General features: G+C 23.9%; 3 protein-coding genes across 8 annotated transcripts; 2 read left to right on the top strand and 1 right to left on the bottom strand.

Annotated features, from left to right (window-relative positions):
* The first annotated feature begins 1,511 nt into the window (after positions 1 to 1,511).
* On the top strand, positions 1,512 to 7,311 carry LOC122716576. 2 transcript variants are annotated; one of them, XM_043939790.1, is made up of 9 exons: positions 1,512 to 1,665; positions 2,292 to 2,393; positions 2,755 to 2,895; positions 2,963 to 3,323; positions 3,414 to 3,527; positions 3,628 to 3,933; positions 4,009 to 4,752; positions 4,825 to 4,869; positions 4,995 to 7,311. In XM_043939790.1, the coding sequence occupies exons 1-9, from the start codon at positions 1,606 to 1,608 to the stop codon at positions 7,040 to 7,042; spliced, it is 3,921 nt and encodes a 1,306-aa protein (XP_043795725.1). In that variant the 5' UTR covers positions 1,512 to 1,605; the 3' UTR covers positions 7,043 to 7,311. The 2 variants fall into 2 exon arrangements, with proteins under 2 accessions (XP_043795725.1, XP_043795723.1); XM_043939788.1 differs by having other exon boundaries at positions 4,009 to 4,869.
* An 810-nt stretch (positions 7,312 to 8,121) lies between these two features.
* On the bottom strand, positions 8,122 to 10,840 carry LOC122716606 (coiled-coil domain-containing protein 102A). 3 transcript variants are annotated; one of them, XM_043939857.1, is made up of 7 exons: positions 10,408 to 10,840; positions 9,377 to 10,110; positions 9,047 to 9,272; positions 8,748 to 8,957; positions 8,409 to 8,656; positions 8,223 to 8,308; positions 8,122 to 8,147 (listed from the first exon to the last, which is right to left on the bottom strand). In XM_043939857.1, exons 1-7 carry the CDS (start codon positions 10,516 to 10,518, stop codon positions 8,131 to 8,133), a joined length of 1,632 nt encoding a protein of 543 aa, XP_043795792.1. In that variant the 5' UTR covers positions 10,519 to 10,840; the 3' UTR covers positions 8,122 to 8,130. The 3 variants fall into 3 exon arrangements, with proteins under 3 accessions (XP_043795792.1, XP_043795790.1, XP_043795793.1); XM_043939855.1 differs by lacking the exon at positions 8,122 to 8,147 and having other exon boundaries at positions 8,154 to 8,308; XM_043939858.1 differs by lacking the exon at positions 8,122 to 8,147 and having other exon boundaries at positions 8,179 to 8,338.
* Positions 10,841 to 11,676: 836 nt separating this feature from the next.
* On the top strand, positions 11,677 to 14,248 carry LOC122716603 (negative elongation factor B). Of its 3 annotated transcripts, XM_043939853.1 has the most exons (8): positions 11,677 to 11,691; positions 11,843 to 12,408; positions 12,509 to 12,676; positions 12,758 to 12,883; positions 12,969 to 13,238; positions 13,311 to 13,595; positions 13,694 to 13,894; positions 13,990 to 14,248. In XM_043939853.1, exons 2-8 carry the CDS (start codon positions 11,965 to 11,967, stop codon positions 14,152 to 14,154), a joined length of 1,659 nt encoding a protein of 552 aa, XP_043795788.1. In that variant the 5' UTR covers positions 11,677 to 11,691; positions 11,843 to 11,964; the 3' UTR covers positions 14,155 to 14,248. The 3 variants fall into 3 exon arrangements, 2 of the variants coding, with proteins under 2 accessions (XP_043795788.1, XP_043795787.1); XR_006347056.1 differs by lacking the exon at positions 11,677 to 11,691 and having other exon boundaries at positions 11,711 to 12,408; positions 13,776 to 13,894; positions 13,990 to 14,010; XM_043939852.1 differs by lacking the exon at positions 11,677 to 11,691 and having other exon boundaries at positions 11,711 to 12,408.
* Positions 14,249 to 17,021: the final 2,773 nt, after the last annotated feature.

The raw sequence follows: 17,021 nt of genomic DNA, 5'->3' as shown, positions 1-17,021 counted from the left end.
TAGTATTTGAATATTGAATACGTGAATCAGATTTAAATGTTTTAATTTAGATATCTGAACATTTATTGAAAGAGTTGTAATTATCTGAATATCCAAATACTTATCCTATCTTCGATTCTTAAAATAGATTTTGAATTGTAATTGAATATTTAGATATCAGATAGAAATAAAAGATTTTTAGATAGAAAATGTAAAAATTTTAGAAAATAAATTATATTTCTTATGTCAAAAACAAATTAATATATTAAAATTTATATATTATTATATTTAATTATAACTTGTTTTATCTCAATAAGTATTTCCTTCCAATCTGAATCGATGTTTTATATGACATGAAAAAGTAATGGGGTTACATGGTCCCTGGACTATGTGACATAAAAATGCATTAGATCTCTGTTCCATAATCTATACTAAAGAAAAATATCTATAATAAAGAAAAATCCAATTATTTTTGTAGTAAGTATATTATCTATTTTCTATTTTTGATATATCAGTTACATCCATTTGATTTATCATTATATATTATTATAATGTAATCAAAAAATTAATTGTAATTTTACATACAAATTTACATAAAATATTTCATCTTAAATTCATTTTTTTTTTATTCATCTAATTTTTTTATATTATTGATGAACTATGCTATGCGATAGTTTAATAATGCATCGGAATAGAACAAACAACGACTTGCTGTATTTACCAAATGGATTGGAGTTTATAATTAGGGCAACGAAGGGGAATACATCTATCTTCGTCAGTCGATAATGGTCACATAAATTGACTTTAGACGATATCTTGTACGATTAAAAAGATATTTGCGTCTTTGAAAGTAAAGCTGCGAAAATAGTATGGTGAAATAGATTATTCTTATCCGGAATAAGTCATTTTGCGTAAATCAAAATATCATCTTTGTAATTTTTTGTAATTCTATATAATTTAATATAATAATCAAAGAAAAAAGAAATCATTTTAAAATAATACTGTTAAATTAATCACAAATATTAAAAATAAAACAAATTCTATATATATTACTTTTTCATATTGATGATTTTAATTAAATTATAGGAATATAAATAATTTTTTAAAATAAAAAAAATTTGGATTTAATTCAAAAGCTCTTTTTCAGAGAAAATTAGATAAAAATGCATATATACTAATTTTATTTTATATTCTATTATTATTTTATATTCTATTATTTTTTCTTTCGATCTATCATTGTTTTTATTATTTTACTAATGCAATTTTTATATGAACATAAATTTTGTAAATATTTTATGTAAATGTTCATGAAAACGTGATGATAACGAGATCTGAACATCATGAGACGACATAAGATAATATATGCTTATAATGCTTATGAGACTGCAGACGCATTTACATACCGGCGTTTCTTAGAATTTCCCCTATCAAACTGATTCCCCTTCTTCACTTTAATCCAAATCCTCATACTTCTTGATCTCTTTGTAAGATCGAGCATAAGTAAGAAATAGCATAGAAGAAATGAAAAGAAGTGTTTGGTAGCATAGTTTCGACGACCAATCTAATAGGATTATCATCAAATAGAAGCTAACAGTCACAAAGAAGAGATCAAACTAAACTAAAGCTATGCGACTAATTTTTATCATTTTAATTTTCTTTTCGGGAACAGTACTCTCAAGATATTACGTAAGTTACCATTCATTGTTTTTATTTTTTTTATTTAATATTTGTCTTTCATAAATGAATCATTTCAAAGCATCCTTAGAAAATATTTTTGGAAAGAAGAACTATTTATTGATTTAATTTATATTTATTTTTTTTTGATTTATTAACAAATCAATATATTTTATCGATAAAAATTACATTAATATTTAAACTTAATCAACTGATAATATATCATTTATTTAAATAAACATAATGAATTTTATTTTTCAATTTTATATTAAAAGCAATGTAATTCATAAGAAATTAATAGAATTAATAGAAATTAAATATTAGTAATTATTTGAAAGACAGATTTGGAGATCAAAGTTCATAAGATAAATTGATAGAAAATAGCACAATCTATTAATTTCTTTATTAGATTAATTTTTTTTTATATTATTTTTATTTATTTATTTGTTAAGAAAAAATTTAATAAAAAATATTTAGGAAAATTAATATTCAAATATATTTAAAAATTGTAACTATTTTTGTATGTATAATAAAATCTGTTGTAATCGTTTATATTATTAATATATTAATATAACATTATTTTTATATTTTTTTTATAAACTTTTTTCATTTCAATTATTAACAAGATTCATTCATAGGAAAAGAGACGTTTCGATCGTTCCGTATATGATGACTTTGAAATATCAAATACTCGTAAATTCGCAATAAATAAACAATGGACATTTACTGATTACAAAACGGTAATAAATATTCTACTTTTGAAATTAAGGGATCCAGTGGAAAACAAGTATATAACATATATATATTAATTTCTGTTTTTTTATCATTTATGTGTTCATTTATGAATAATAAAATATACATAATATAAAAGTTTTTCAATATACTATCATGTACATTAATAAATAGAATCATATATGACATTCTAAAAAAAATAATAATAATAAAAAAATATAAATACGTGCAATATCTTCTATAAACATAAAGCTATCATCAATTTGTTTCCTTTGAAAATCTCTTATGAAAATATGGCATATACCAGTTTTTCATTAGATCTCTCAGTTGATCAAATAAATCATAATTGATGATTTTTATTTTTTATAGCATTTTAAAGCATATAAAGATAAAAAAGAAAATAAATGTTATATAGAGAAATTTAAAGATAAAGAGGAACTTTCAGAAAATAAAATCAAACAAGGATATAAAACTTTTTATATTTCGAATGAATTTTTAACAAAATTAAAGGTAATATTTATTTTTCATTATTATTTTACTAAATTATTATTATAAAATAAATAATTATTTTTTATAGGCATGGCAACTTGCAGGAGAAAGAATAGTTGATTTTTGTAATAAACGTAAAATTATTTTAATAGAAAGAACTGCATCTATATTAGATCCAACAAATATTCACTATTTTAATTCACTTTCTTATGAAAAATATTTATTTCAACCATCTTTGATAAAACGTGCCAAAAGACAAGTTGTATTTGAAAAAAAACAAAAATTTAATAAGAAATTTAAAAAAAATCGTTTACGTCGTCAAATACAACAATCTCCAGGCAAATTTCAAGGGCAAACGCAATCTCAGTATTTAAATATTGGTAATAATAATAAAGAAGAAGGTAAAGCTGAAGCTGAAGCTACTCAACAATCTTCACGCGCGGTTGTTAGTAAGTATTTGAAATAAATGTTTTTACTATTATTTACTATTATATTATGAATTAAATATAAAATAAAATATTTGAATAAAATATTTTTAGGCGGAAAATATGGTATGGGTCAAGCACAAAGTATGTCATTAGGTAATATTGGATGTGAAGATTGTCAAAAATATTCTGATGAAAATGCTCCAGACAGATATGTTCAAATTCCAGGTACTATATATTAACTAATTTTTTATTATAATATAGATTTCAGATACTATTATATGAATAATAAATAAAATACAAACATTAATTATTGAAATTATTTCAGCAATCAAACAATCAAAGGATACTATTGTTCATCCTAGTAAAATTATTCCAGGAATAAGCACTATTTATTCTGATAGAATATCTGCTAGAGGTCATATACCTTACTTTAACAATATACATGGTACCAATGGTGTGACAACCTATCCTGGTAGTGTAGGTGGTACAACAAATAGTAGAATAATTTATCCTGAAGGTGGAAGTATAACTTATCCTGTAGGTGTATCTGATACTATAACAGGTGATGATGTAACTCATCCTGGAAGTATATCTAGTACTAAAACTGTTGGTGATATAGCTTATCCTAGAGGTATATCTAGTATTCCAATTAATAATAATATAGTTTATCTTGGAGATTTATCTAATATTAAAACTGTTGGCATAGTTTATCCTGGAAGTGTGCTTGGTACTACAATTGGTGGTAACATAGTTTATCCTCAAGGAATACCTGGTACTACAATTGATACTCATTTAACTTATCCTGGAAGTATACCTCATACTGCTATTGGTAGTAGTATAGCTTATGCTGGAGATACATCTAGTACTACAGCTAGAGATAATGTAGCACATCCTGGAAGTATACCTGGTACTACAGCTAGTAATAGTGCAGTTTATCCTGGAAATATACTTAGTACTGCAACTAACGGTGATGCAACTTATCGCAAAGATATAGCTGGTATTACTGGTGACATAGCTTATCCTAGAGATATACCTGGTACTATAACTAGTGTAGTATATCCTAGTGATATATCTGATACTACAACTGATAGTGGTATAATTTATCGTGGAAATGTACCTAATACTATTATTAATAGTGGTATAGTTTATCCTAGTGGTATATCTAGTACTATAGCTAGAGATGCAACAGCTTATAGAAATATACCTGGATCTACAATTGGAAGTGATGTTCATCCTCAAGGTTTATCTGATGCTACAATTGATGATGGTATTACTTACCCTAGTGTTGGTGATAGAATTGCACCTAGTACTACAACTAGTGACAGTATAGCTGGTAGTATACCTGGCACTGTAGCTAATGATGGTCATAGTCAAATTATAACAAATTCAAAAGCAATTGCAGATGCCAAAATTTATCCTATTGGACAAATATCTTCAAAACAATTCTTTGGTAAAAAATCTTACTTTATTAATAGAGATAATAAAATAGAAGGGAATATATATCATAATATTGGTTCATTAGGAACTTCACCTGGTCATACTGCACATGGAACTACAGATATTAGAGGTATTTATCTCATGATGCTATTTCATGATTGCGAAATCAAATAAAAAAATTTACATTTATAATTTATTATTGAGAAGAAACAAATAAGACAAATAGAAATATTATATTATAAATTTCTATTACAGTTCCAAGTGGTGAAGCTACTTATTCTGGAGATATTCCAAAAACTACAGGACATTTTATAATAGGTGATCAAACAAAAATTAGTGCTGATGATAGACTTCAAGGATCTGATCGAAAAATTAAAACTGATCAATCAGGAATTTCTTATCCCCATGGCATTGTAAAAATTCAAGCTCCTGAAGCAGGAAAATATCCCAATAGTCAAGTAATACCAGGTTATCCAATGCAAGAGCAATATCCTAGGATATGGCATGATAATAGAGGAATTTTAACTATAGGTCAAATTGATAATAGACAAAATATAGAACAATATCCAAATGAAAAACAAGGTATTAAACAATATCCTATTATACAATATCCATTAATTGGAGAATTCCTATCGAATATTAAAAAAGTTCCTCAATATTATCAACAATCTAATACTGGTTTACATATAGAAAATGATAATTCTAATTCTCAAGCATCTAGTTCCGTAAAACAAACAGATTTAGGAACTCAAGCAAGTGCATCTGCTCAAGGAAAATTTGGACAAGGTACAGCTCAATCTCAAGTAACAGGTACTTATAGCGGTTCTGGATCATTTTCAGCTCAAGCTGGTAGTACTGATATTAATAAAAGTGCACAAACAGAAATTAATGGTGATAAAGAAGGTGCTGTAAGTAATGCTCAAGCACATGGTGGTTATGGAAAAAGTCAAGCACAAGTACAATTAAATTCAGAATTAGGTGCTACAACAACAGGTGCACAAAGCAGTGGTTGGAATCATGGTACAAATTCTCAAGTACAAGCAAGTTCAAAAGGTGGAATGGCGGATGCTCAAGCAAACGGTGAAGGAAGTACTTCAAGTCAAGCTCAAATTGGTTTCCAACCATATCTTAAGACAGATGAAAAAATTGAAAAATATTTAAAACCGTTTCACGGAGGTGGAACAGCTTCCGCTCAAAGTGGAACATATACAGGGCAATCTCAATCTCAACTTGAAGGATCTTTTCAATATGGAATTACTTATACTGGTGCTGCACAAGCAGGATCAGGATCTGGTGCAGCAGCTTCTAGAAAACCATTTAATTTTAATCTTACAAATACTGAATTATTTAAACCATCTTATGGACAATCATTTAAACCATCTTATGGACAAATTGTATCAAAAAATAATAGTAAAATATCAAATATATCATTAAATACAGATTACAAATATAATCAAGACAAACTTCAAAGTTTGCAGACTAGTTCTAGTTCTCAAAGAAAAGTTATTATTAATTTAACAAATGTTAGTTCACCAAACATTGTAAGCAAACCAAATCAATCTACTGAAAAATCACAAATAGATGATACAATATATGATGATTATGAAGAAGAATATGATGGTGAAGATTATAATATCTCACCAATACAAACTTCAAGTCCAAAAATTTCACAAATTTATACTGCAGAACAAAATAATAGTAATCATCAATCACAAGCAATACAAGTTGCATCTAAAAATCAATACAATTTTCATATGAAACAAAATACAAATACAGCACAAGTTGGAAATATATTTCAACCTGGACAATCATTATCAGGATATACTATACCACCAGGTTTTCGTGGCAAACTAACATCTATAGCTGGTAGTGAAACTATTGCTCATGGCAATGGAAAATCTCAATCTCAAACAGTTTCTTTAATTCCAAAGGAATCAAATGTGATTTATAAAATTAAATCACCTATTTCAGAAATCAGATCTCTTAAAACTAATCATGAAAAATTAATAGAAAGTTATAATTCATCTAAAGAAAACCAAAAACATCAAAGTTCTACAGAATATACAAAAGTTACTCCTAATATATCAATAAAACCAAGTTATTATACAATTACAAATAGTGTAGCTGGTAAAATGGATGATAAAAATTCACAGAGAAAATATGAACATCGTTATTATACTAAAAGTTCAACTTGTGGATATTTTACATTCTCTTGTAATATTGTGTATGGTTCTAATGGTAGAACAAAAATTTGCAAGCCAAAAATGCCAACATATCCTGATGGTACACCTATGAAATGTTAGGTCAATAATGATCATTAACTTTGAAAATTTTTATATTATTTACAAAAACTTAATTTTATTTATAGATTATTTCATATTTTATTAATATTAGAAATATTTTTTTATTACAACTTAGATTATTCTTCTTGTTTATCTTTGCATCAATATTTATGATCATTCATATATCTTATGAATGTAACCATATTCTTACTATTTCTTTTACATATACACATATTACATATCATTTTTTATTGAGGTACTTGTATTGAGAGTATATTATAAAAATTTAATGTTACATCAATTTTTAATATTTATACTTTTTTATCAATAAAATATGTATTAAACAAATAAAAGATTCTATTTTCTATTTGTTTTTAGATATGAATTATATATCAATCAATAAATATATATTGAATATATTTTTTTCTAAATTCATTACAATCAAATATAAATTTAAACAGTTTTTTAAAGTATTTTCTACATAATATAGATATACATACATTCACGATTTTTTAGACCTTATTTGTTAACACAAAAATAATAAGTATAAATATCAGGTATCATAGACAATACATATAATCTTCCATTATCTAACTTCACCAGTCTTTAGGTAGGAGGCAAAATTTGAAATTACATTTATGATTTAAATTATATACATTATTTATATACATAAAGTAATAATATTTAAAATATAATACATTGGAATGTGAATTTTTACAAATAAAAAAAAATTTCAAATATTTACAAAAAATCTTTTATAAAAATATTAATCTTTTTATATTATAAAAAATTAGAAAAAAATTATATACATAGATATATGTAAAATTAATAAAAAAAAAAATTATCTATATAAAAGAAAATTATATATAAATGTGAAAAAATATAATTTAAATAATAATACAATACTGAAATAGATAATAACTTTTCATTATTTAAGTTCAGTTATTAATTATTCTATTTATACATTTAATAAGATTTTATATAATTCAAAAATATTGCTACATCAATTGATGTATTTTAGAAAATGTAAAAAAAATTATTTTTCACATTCCAAATTTCATTTATCATTAATCAAATTAATTTAATATAATTATTAAAATAATTAAATACTAGGCTTGCTCAAACTCTGAAACAATGTTTATAAAATATAATTATTATATTTATTAAATTAATATGTAAAAAAAGATATACCAAAACTTACCATTTGTTAATTTACCATTATTAGTTGTACATAATTTTTCTTCAAGAGTCTCTCCTGTTCCTACACCAACTGTGTAAGAATCAGTACTGATAACAAATTAATTGTCAGTAACAATTCTATAATTTAATTAGAAAAATATGGATATATGATATATTAAGAATATTAATAGATATTTTTGCTATTTACCTATTTCGAAAATGTTCCAATTGTACATTAGCTGATTCTAATTGTTCTAAAAGATCTTCATTTGCTCGTTGCAATTTACGAACACTATTAGTTGCAGCATCTACTTCATCTTGAACTGCAGCTAATTCTTTTTTCAATTCTTCTACTCTTGCTCTAACTCTTTTTACTTCTGCTTCATATTGTTCTGATCTTCTCATAGCATGTGAAAGTTCTGTTGTTTTTTCTTCCAAAGATTTTTTTAATATTGTCTAATAATTAATTTAATTAGTACAATTAAATACTAAAATTACATACATTTATTATGTTTAAAATATTATATTTAAAATACATAATACAAACCACATTCCTAACTAAAAATTCTTGTTGTAATTGTCTCGCATCATTATCTGATGTGGAAAGAGGACGTGATCGTCGAGATTCTATCCTTTCTTGTAAATCATTTAATTCGTTACGAAGTTGTTTATTTTCACGTTCTAAAGAAATTTTTTCTGTTTCTAAACGTTCTCGTTTTCCCCACTCGGCTGCATTTTCTGCTTGAAGTCTTTCTAACTAAAAAATTATATAATTATAAATAAATAAAAATATATACGAATATTGTAAATATTGTGTGTATAATGCAAATATGTATATTTATTTACTTCTGCTCTAAGTTCACACAAACGACGATTCATTCCTTCTCTACTTGAAGCTTCATCAATTATATCAACTTGAACATCATTAAATTCAATTTGAAATCGATCTTTCAATTCAAGTAATTCTCTTGTAATTTCAGCTTTACTTTCCTCTAATTCCTCACACTGTTTTCTTAATTGCATTATTTCTGCTTTTAATTTCTCCATACCATGATGTAATGAATTTTTTTCTCTGTTAAAAAATTTTTAAATAATTTATTAAGTTTATTTATTAAATTTAGAATATCAGTAAAGAGTTCTGTATTAATGAATAATAATAATTTTTCATATTCTTACTCTCTTTCTGTAGATATAGTTTTTGTAGCTTCATCCAATTTATGTTGAAGCAATAATATTTTTTGTACATAAGATTCATCTGTACATGTTTGTAATGAAGATTGTTTTTTTTCTAAATTATTTTCTGTAGAATTAGAATCAACTAATCTCACAATATCTTTATCTAATGAATAAAGGGAACTATCTTTATATATTTCTACAGCATGCTTTGGCACTGCACCTTGTAATACATATTCTTCAATATCTCTATCTGGTAAAATATTATGACTTCCTAAGCAAACATTAGATTCATCAAGTGAAACTTTACAAGAAAGTAAATCCTTTTGGGAATTTACACTTTCACTCTGTTCTACGTTATTATAAAATTTCAATAATTCGTTAATATCTAATGTATTTCTTAATTGTGGATCTGATTCTAAAACTGTAAAAATTTGTTGATCAAATTGTCCAGCATGTTTTAATAATATCATGTGTATTTTTTCCATTTCTTTTTTTAACTGCTCATTTTGTAATTCAAGTTCCTGACATTCATGTTTATAACTATTTGCATCTTTTACAGCAATTTCTAATTTTGCTCTAAGCATTTTTGCTTCTTCTCTTGCCATATTTCTTTCATTACGTACTTTACTCCATTTTTCACGCCAATTTGCAGTACAATCTGACCACCATCTCATTGTTTTTTCCATCTGTGCAGCTCGTGCTCTTGCTTCCTCAAGTTCTCTTTGTCGTAAAGCCTACAATATTATTATTAAGCAAATAATTTATTGAATACTATTTTATTATAATTATTATTTTATTATAAATTTTAATTTATAATAATAATAATAATAAAATAGTAATTATAATAAATAACATATTAAAATAAAAATACACATAATAAAAAAATAAATATGTAACTATGTCAAATATTTATTGTTTAAAAATAAATGAAATTTAAATATTTTTAAATTTTCATATACATCAAATTTAAAAGTAATTTATTTTTCAACAAAAATAAATTTTTGTAACTTAAAGATAACTTAAAGTATTACCTCTTTTGTTTCCCATTCACTATCCACATAACGTGATGAAGATGGTACATTAACATCATGTTCTCTCATATATCGTCGAGAAGACGTTCCACTAGTTGTTGATTGTGCCATGATAACCTAAAATGCTGTTTTTTTTAAATGAATATATATTAAAAGTAATTTATTTCTTCTTGAATTGGATTACTTTGCAAATTTATAAAGAATTCTACTATCTTTTATATTCACTATCTTTTCTATTCACATCATATTTATAATAATAGCAACCTAAATATAATTTTTATATAATTTTAATCTTTATATTATATCACATATTCATCTGAACTTCAGATTCTGAATTGACATTTGTATTATCTATATATAAACATATCCATGTATATATATATATCTATAGATATTTCGAGAGATAGAATAAATATACGTATTCTTTCTCTCCCCAAACTTGACAGAAAATTTTTTACAGCACACAACAATCTAAATATGACGTCATTGAAATACAGAGATTAATAGTAGAAAGGAAACCCTTGAGATGGAGAAACGCGTTGCTTAGCAACACGACGCGATAGTATGATGCCATCTAGTTGATGATATGATGCACTATATAATACTAAAATAGCAGATAGATAACGTTGATGCATAGCGTTGTTAAGTAACACATTTCTATTTCAATAGTTTCCTCTCTACTACTTTCTAAATTAGTAGCCAAGAAATTGAGAAAAGAATTAACATAGTCAGCATTAATCAGTGAACTTTATATTGTAGATAAATGAAAATAGGATTTATACTGTTACAATTAGACACAACATGATATAGATATAAAAGTGGGAGTGGATGTAATGTCATTTCCTCGAAAAAAAATTTTTGCGGCAATGTTTTTATCCTAATAGTTGCCGAGACAAGAACATAAAAGTGGCAATTTTGATGTTCTGATTCTCAATATTTTATTGACATCACGCATAAGTCGATGTAGAGAATTATCCGACAATCTTAATCCACATTTGATTTAAATAAATATATAAATTAAATATAATGTTATGTATTAAGAAAAAATTATATAAATTAATTATACAGTGCAGATAAAAAACATATATATAGAATTTAAATAATTTAAAGAAATACATATAATTTAACATTGCTAAATTTATAATATTGTAATATGCAATGTTACATTAACAATTTCAAATTTTATAAAATTATTTTAAAAAGTATTTGCAGTAATTCACAATTATTTAGAAAACAAAAGATTATATTCAATAAATAATTTTATTTGAAAATGAAGAATATTTGGTAATAATATTTTTTATATTATAAAACATCATAATTTTTAAGAAATTATATTATAAATTTATATATATTTCATTCACGTGTGCAAAATTATTAAATATAAACAAGATAATGAATACTGTAAAAAATAATTGTGAAATTGGAAATGGTTTAGATGATCTTGGTATACCTGGACAAGGTTTTTTAAGAGATGCCTTAACAAGTTGTACAGATCCATTAAAAGCAATTGAAGAATTTCAATTAGAAAATGGTATTCTACTTCCATCTTTAAGACCTATGTTACCTTTGCTTGATCTTCATGGAGTAAGAAGACTAGATTTTCATGCATCAGTTCTTGAAGAATTAAGAGAAAAATTAATAAAAAGAATCAATGAAATTGGGACAGAAAGAGCAGATAAAGGTTCAGCAGGAGACAGAAGATTAAAAGAATTATTATCTAAAAGTTTTCCTGCTGTAAGAGTTACAGCATTAAGACCAGTTGTTATGTGTATTTTAAGAAATACACCACATATAGAAGATAAATATTTACGAGTACTTGTTCGAGAAAAAGAATTATATAATGATGCAGATACTGAAGTTAAACGTCAAATTTGGAAAGATAATCAAAGTTTATTTGGAGATGAAGTTTCTCCATTATTTAGCCGGTACATTATTGAAAAAGAACAGATACTATTTGATCATCGTAATTTAAATAGTCTTTTTTTTATGCCTTCTCCAAAGGTATATTAAGAATAAATATTTATAATATAGAAATCTTAAATTTTACAATATTTTTAACAAAAATTAAATTTTATAAATTACATTTAATTTATATATTTAGGTAAGAAGACAAGGTGAAGTGGTACAAAAATTAGCACATATGATTGGACATAGTGTAAAATTATATGATATGGTGTTACAATTTTTAAGAACTTTATTTTTACGTACAAAAAATATACATTACTGTACATTAAGAGCAGAATTATTAATGGCCTTACATGATTTAGAGGTTAACTTATATATAATATTAAATTATTTATATAAATATTATATAAAATTGATATATTATATTATATCTTAATATTTTTAGGTACAAGATATTATTTCTGTTGATCCATGTCATAAATTTACTTGGTGTCTTGATGCATGTATTAGAGAAAAAAATGTTGACATTAAAAGATCCCGTGAATTACAAGGTTTTCTGGATAGTATTAAGGTATATAATAAAATTAATAGTATTTAATAATAAGTATCTCTTTATTAATTGATAGAAAAGTAAAATAATCTATAGTTTTTTACAGAGAGGTCAAGAACAAGTATTGGGAGATTTAAGTATGATATTGTGTGACCCATATGCAGTAAATTTCCTTGCTAGTAGTGCTATTAAAATTGCACTTCATTTGATAAATGGTGAAGCATTACCTAGAGAAAATGCAGTTCTTGTACTGTTACTCAGAATGCTTGCATTAGGTTTATCTGCTTGGCAAATGATTGATTCGCAAGATTTTAAAGAACCAAAATTGGATAGTCAAGTTGTAACAAAATTTTTACCTGCACTTATGTCTTTAATGGTAAACTTATTTATGAAATGTAATAAATAATTTTAAATAAATATGATAAAATAATAGCAATTTATTTTTTAGGTAGATGATCAAATAAGACAATTAAATTGTAAACTTCCACCTGATGAGAGAGAAAGTGCAATTGCTATAATAGAACATTCTGGTCCTCCTCCTGATGCTTGTCAAGCATATGCACAACTTTCAGGTGTTGCTGCTGTTTTATCTATGTATTATGCCTTACATGTAGGAGGCGGTGGTGGAGTAGGAAAAGGAAGAGGTGATGCTAGAGGTCTAATGAGAGTATTAGCTACTTTACCAAATTGTCAAGCACAACGTGCGTTTGAAGATCCTTTTTTGCACACTTTGGTAAGCTTCAATCAAATTTAAAACTTATGTAATTATTAATAAGATAAGATAAATTTAAATAACATAAAATTAAATTGTATTAAATTGTTCTTTTATAGGTATCTTTATTAATATTAAACATGGCTGATGAATTTTCTAATGAATCATTTTGTACAGTTATATTTGATGAATTTTTTCTAGCTGGATTAGGTAGAGATAATGTTACTCGACATTTATTAAAATTACTTTGGTACATTCATCCAAAATTACCACCGACTCGTCTTCATACATTAATGAAAGCACTTCAGCCAACTAGTCAGGTAATATAATTTATTTTAATTGAGAAAAGAATATGATTTAATATCATAATAATTTTAAATATTTATTATACCATAACTGACTTTTATAATTTAAGCATAATGAAGCAGTACATAATCTTTACGAAGCTTTACGTGATAAAATTGGAAATCGTTCAACAGAAGATCAATTAACAACAACAGCACAAATGGATACATTAGGACTCGAATGTCCACCTTCTCCTCTTACTGGTGTACCTACACCATCTTCTTGTTCATTATAATAACAATATAATATATTATTTAATTTTGTGTAATTTTCATATTGTGTATCTTTTTGTACATTCACGAATATAACTTAACAATTTAATTTGTAAATGTGTTTTTATTTTATACTTTATTGAATCATAAATTCAAAAAATAATAAAAAAATTACATAATTTTAAATCTAATATAAATAATTATTCAAAATTATATATAAATTATATACAAAAAATATATTTTTCATTTATATTTTACTTACATTAATTAATAAAAATAAAAATTTATATCTTCAACATATGCAATATATAACATATAACAAATAAACAATTTACAAGATTAATATTTATTATTATATATACTCAATCTCTATTATTAATTAGTTCCATTATTAATCTTTCTAAATAATTTGAATCTAATTTATATGACATTAAAATCATTGAAATATACATTAATGCTTGTTTAGTTGATAATAAACATTTCAGCTCTGGATCTATCATACTCAACCTAAAAAAAATATATCAAAGTATTAATAATTTATATAACAATTACATATTTTAATATTATAACCATTATGTTACAATACTTGCATTTTAACAATAATAAGACCCACAAGAATCCATTCGGCTGTCTTAAAAATAACATTTGAAGCAGACAATGAAAATGTATTAATTAAAACTTTAATTAAAGTACTTTTTTCACTATTGTATACATATTGCGATAATTTATTTTTAGTTAAAGCATTAAATAAATCAGGTAATCTATAACAAGAAAAAAAAATGTAAAATAAATATTAATATTTATACATCTATAAATAAAAAATATTAAAAGATCATACATTTTATTAAGTTTATCTAAAAATATTCGACGTCGAAGTATTTTAGGTGCATGTGCATCTATTAAAGGTAATACAGGAATAAAATCATTATCTTGTTCAGTAACTTCTATACTATTTTTATGATTTTCTATAACCATACTTCCTTTATAAAATGCTCGAACCTAAAAATAATAATTATATCAAAAACTATATATTTTTAATATAATTTTCAATATTTTTAAATTTTATTTACTTTTAATTCCATTCTTTTTCCTTCTTCTTGAAGAATAGATAAATGAGGTAATGGTTTTAAAATATTTGCAGTTAAATCTATACAATCATCTTTTTCATCTTCCATCTGTAATTTATTCAATTTTTTACATAAATGTAAATATCGATCATGTTGAATTATATTTTCTAATAATTGATTTTTAATATCTTCTATTCCTGTTAATAAAGCAATAGTATCTTTAGTAATCCATTCCTTTACATTATGTTCAATATGGATTGTAAGATTATAAAATTTATCTGATTGCTCTTCTTTAACAGAATTTTCTTTATATTTTTTATATTTATTTTGTTTTATTTTTTGTTTACACACATACATAAGATCTTTATCATCAATAATACTATCTTGTGTTATAATATTTATATTGTATTCTATTGCTGATGTTTTAAATAGTTCATCCTTTTCTTCACTTTTTATATTGTAATCTTTATTTTCATTTGAAAAAATAACATCATTATTTATATTTTCAGTATCTTGAATTATTGTATTTATTCCATTATCTTTTGAGTTATATATTTCTTTAACTATATCATTATTTATAAAGTTTTTAATACTGTTATCTTTTGAATCAATGGATATATTTTTTATATCTTTAGATGTTTCATCCAAATTTTTTGAAAATTCTTTGAAAACAGGTTTTTTAGTGATATTGATTGTTTGTATATTTTCATTAATTTGAGAACTTTTATTTATATATTCATTACATGCATTAAATTCTGAACATTTATTTGAAAGCATATTTTTTCTGCAATTTTTATTGTTTTTTATATATTTATCTGTGTTTTCAGGATTCAATATCATTTTTATATCTGTCACATAAATTTCATCTCCAACTACATTTTTTCTAAATTTATCTTTAGTTAATAATATTTGGAATTCTGGTATTTCTTCTTTATCTCTTAACCATAAAGGACTTGTGAGCATTTGTTCTAAAAGATAATTAGAAGCTCCATAACAATGTGAACTACAAAAATTTTTACGCCGAGTTATATCATAAACTTTGTTTTTCTTTGTTGATATGTGATACCGTTGATCTGTTATTATCTTTAATGCATTATTACATAATACATAACCACATAATTTAATTATGGCTCTTTCTTCAATTACATCTTCCATATGATTTTTATTAATATATTTTAACTAAAAAATGCATAAGTATTTCAAATAAATATTAAATAAATTATTTAATTAAAATTAAGTATCAAAAATTATACTTACATTACTTAAAAGCCATTGGGAATCAATTTTTGATTCTAAAAGTTGTTCAACAATTGTAAGAGCTTTAGCATCACATTTTTTTTTTTTAATTATTGCTAATTGCATTTCTGCCTTACTTAAATAAAAATAAAATAGATCATATAATATATTTTATTCCGTTATATTTAGATTATATTTTTAAAAATACTTATATAAAAATCTTACCTCATTTTTTTTTTTATTTTTTTTCTTTCAAATGTTTGATTTCTTATAAATATTTCCATTTTCAAATATTAATTATAAGAAAATTTATATTAAGTAGAAATTTGTATTATCACGATCTTTTCTCGTACATTGATCTTAAGAGTTTTGAGAATTTCTCTTTCATTTACAAATGAAAGACATGCCTGGAAAAAGTTACAGCAAAAAATTCCTATCTTTTATGGAAATAAAAAAAATAATAAAATAATCAAAGTACATATATATTATGTAAAATATTATATATAAATATTATATATTATTAATATTTTTCTTAGTAATATATAATATATTTTTAAAAATTTTTTAAAATTTAAATATAAAATAAA

The sequence above is a fragment of the Apis laboriosa genome, unplaced genomic scaffold, assembly GCF_014066325.1.
Source record: "Apis laboriosa isolate Shangri-la unplaced genomic scaffold, ASM1406632v1 scaffold47_cov149, whole genome shotgun sequence".
Lineage (NCBI taxonomy): Eukaryota > Metazoa > Arthropoda > Insecta > Hymenoptera > Apidae > Apis > Apis laboriosa.
This window is presented reverse-complemented; position numbering and strand designations above follow the sequence as displayed.

Bases quoted from the DNA above. Each gene is read 5' to 3' on its own strand.
- LOC122716606 (XM_043939855.1), bottom strand. From the start codon at position 10,518: ATGGCACAATCAACAACTAGTGGAACGTCTTCTCGACGATATATGAGA. The intron at 10,111-10,407 runs GTAATACTTTAA...ATAATATTGTAG, and splicing joins GTGAATGGGAAACAAAAGAG to GCTTTACGACAAAGAGAACT. The intron at 9,273-9,376 runs GTAAGAATATGA...ATTTTTTAACAG, and splicing joins ACTATATCTACAGAAAGAGA to AGAAAAAAATTCATTACATC.
- LOC122716603 (XM_043939852.1), top strand. From the start codon at position 11,800: ATGAATACTGTAAAAAATAATTGTGAAATTGGAAATGGTTTAGATGAT. The intron at 12,884-12,968 runs GTATATAATAAA...AGTTTTTTACAG, and splicing joins GTTTTCTGGATAGTATTAAG to AGAGGTCAAGAACAAGTATT. The intron at 13,895-13,989 runs GTAATATAATTT...TTATAATTTAAG, and splicing joins CACTTCAGCCAACTAGTCAG to CATAATGAAGCAGTACATAA.
- LOC122716576 (XM_043939788.1), top strand. From the start codon at position 1,606: ATGCGACTAATTTTTATCATTTTAATTTTCTTTTCGGGAACAGTACTC. The intron at 2,896-2,962 runs GTAATATTTATT...TATTTTTTATAG, and splicing joins AATTTTTAACAAAATTAAAG to GCATGGCAACTTGCAGGAGA. The intron at 3,324-3,413 runs GTAAGTATTTGA...AAATATTTTTAG, and splicing joins ATCTTCACGCGCGGTTGTTA to GCGGAAAATATGGTATGGGT.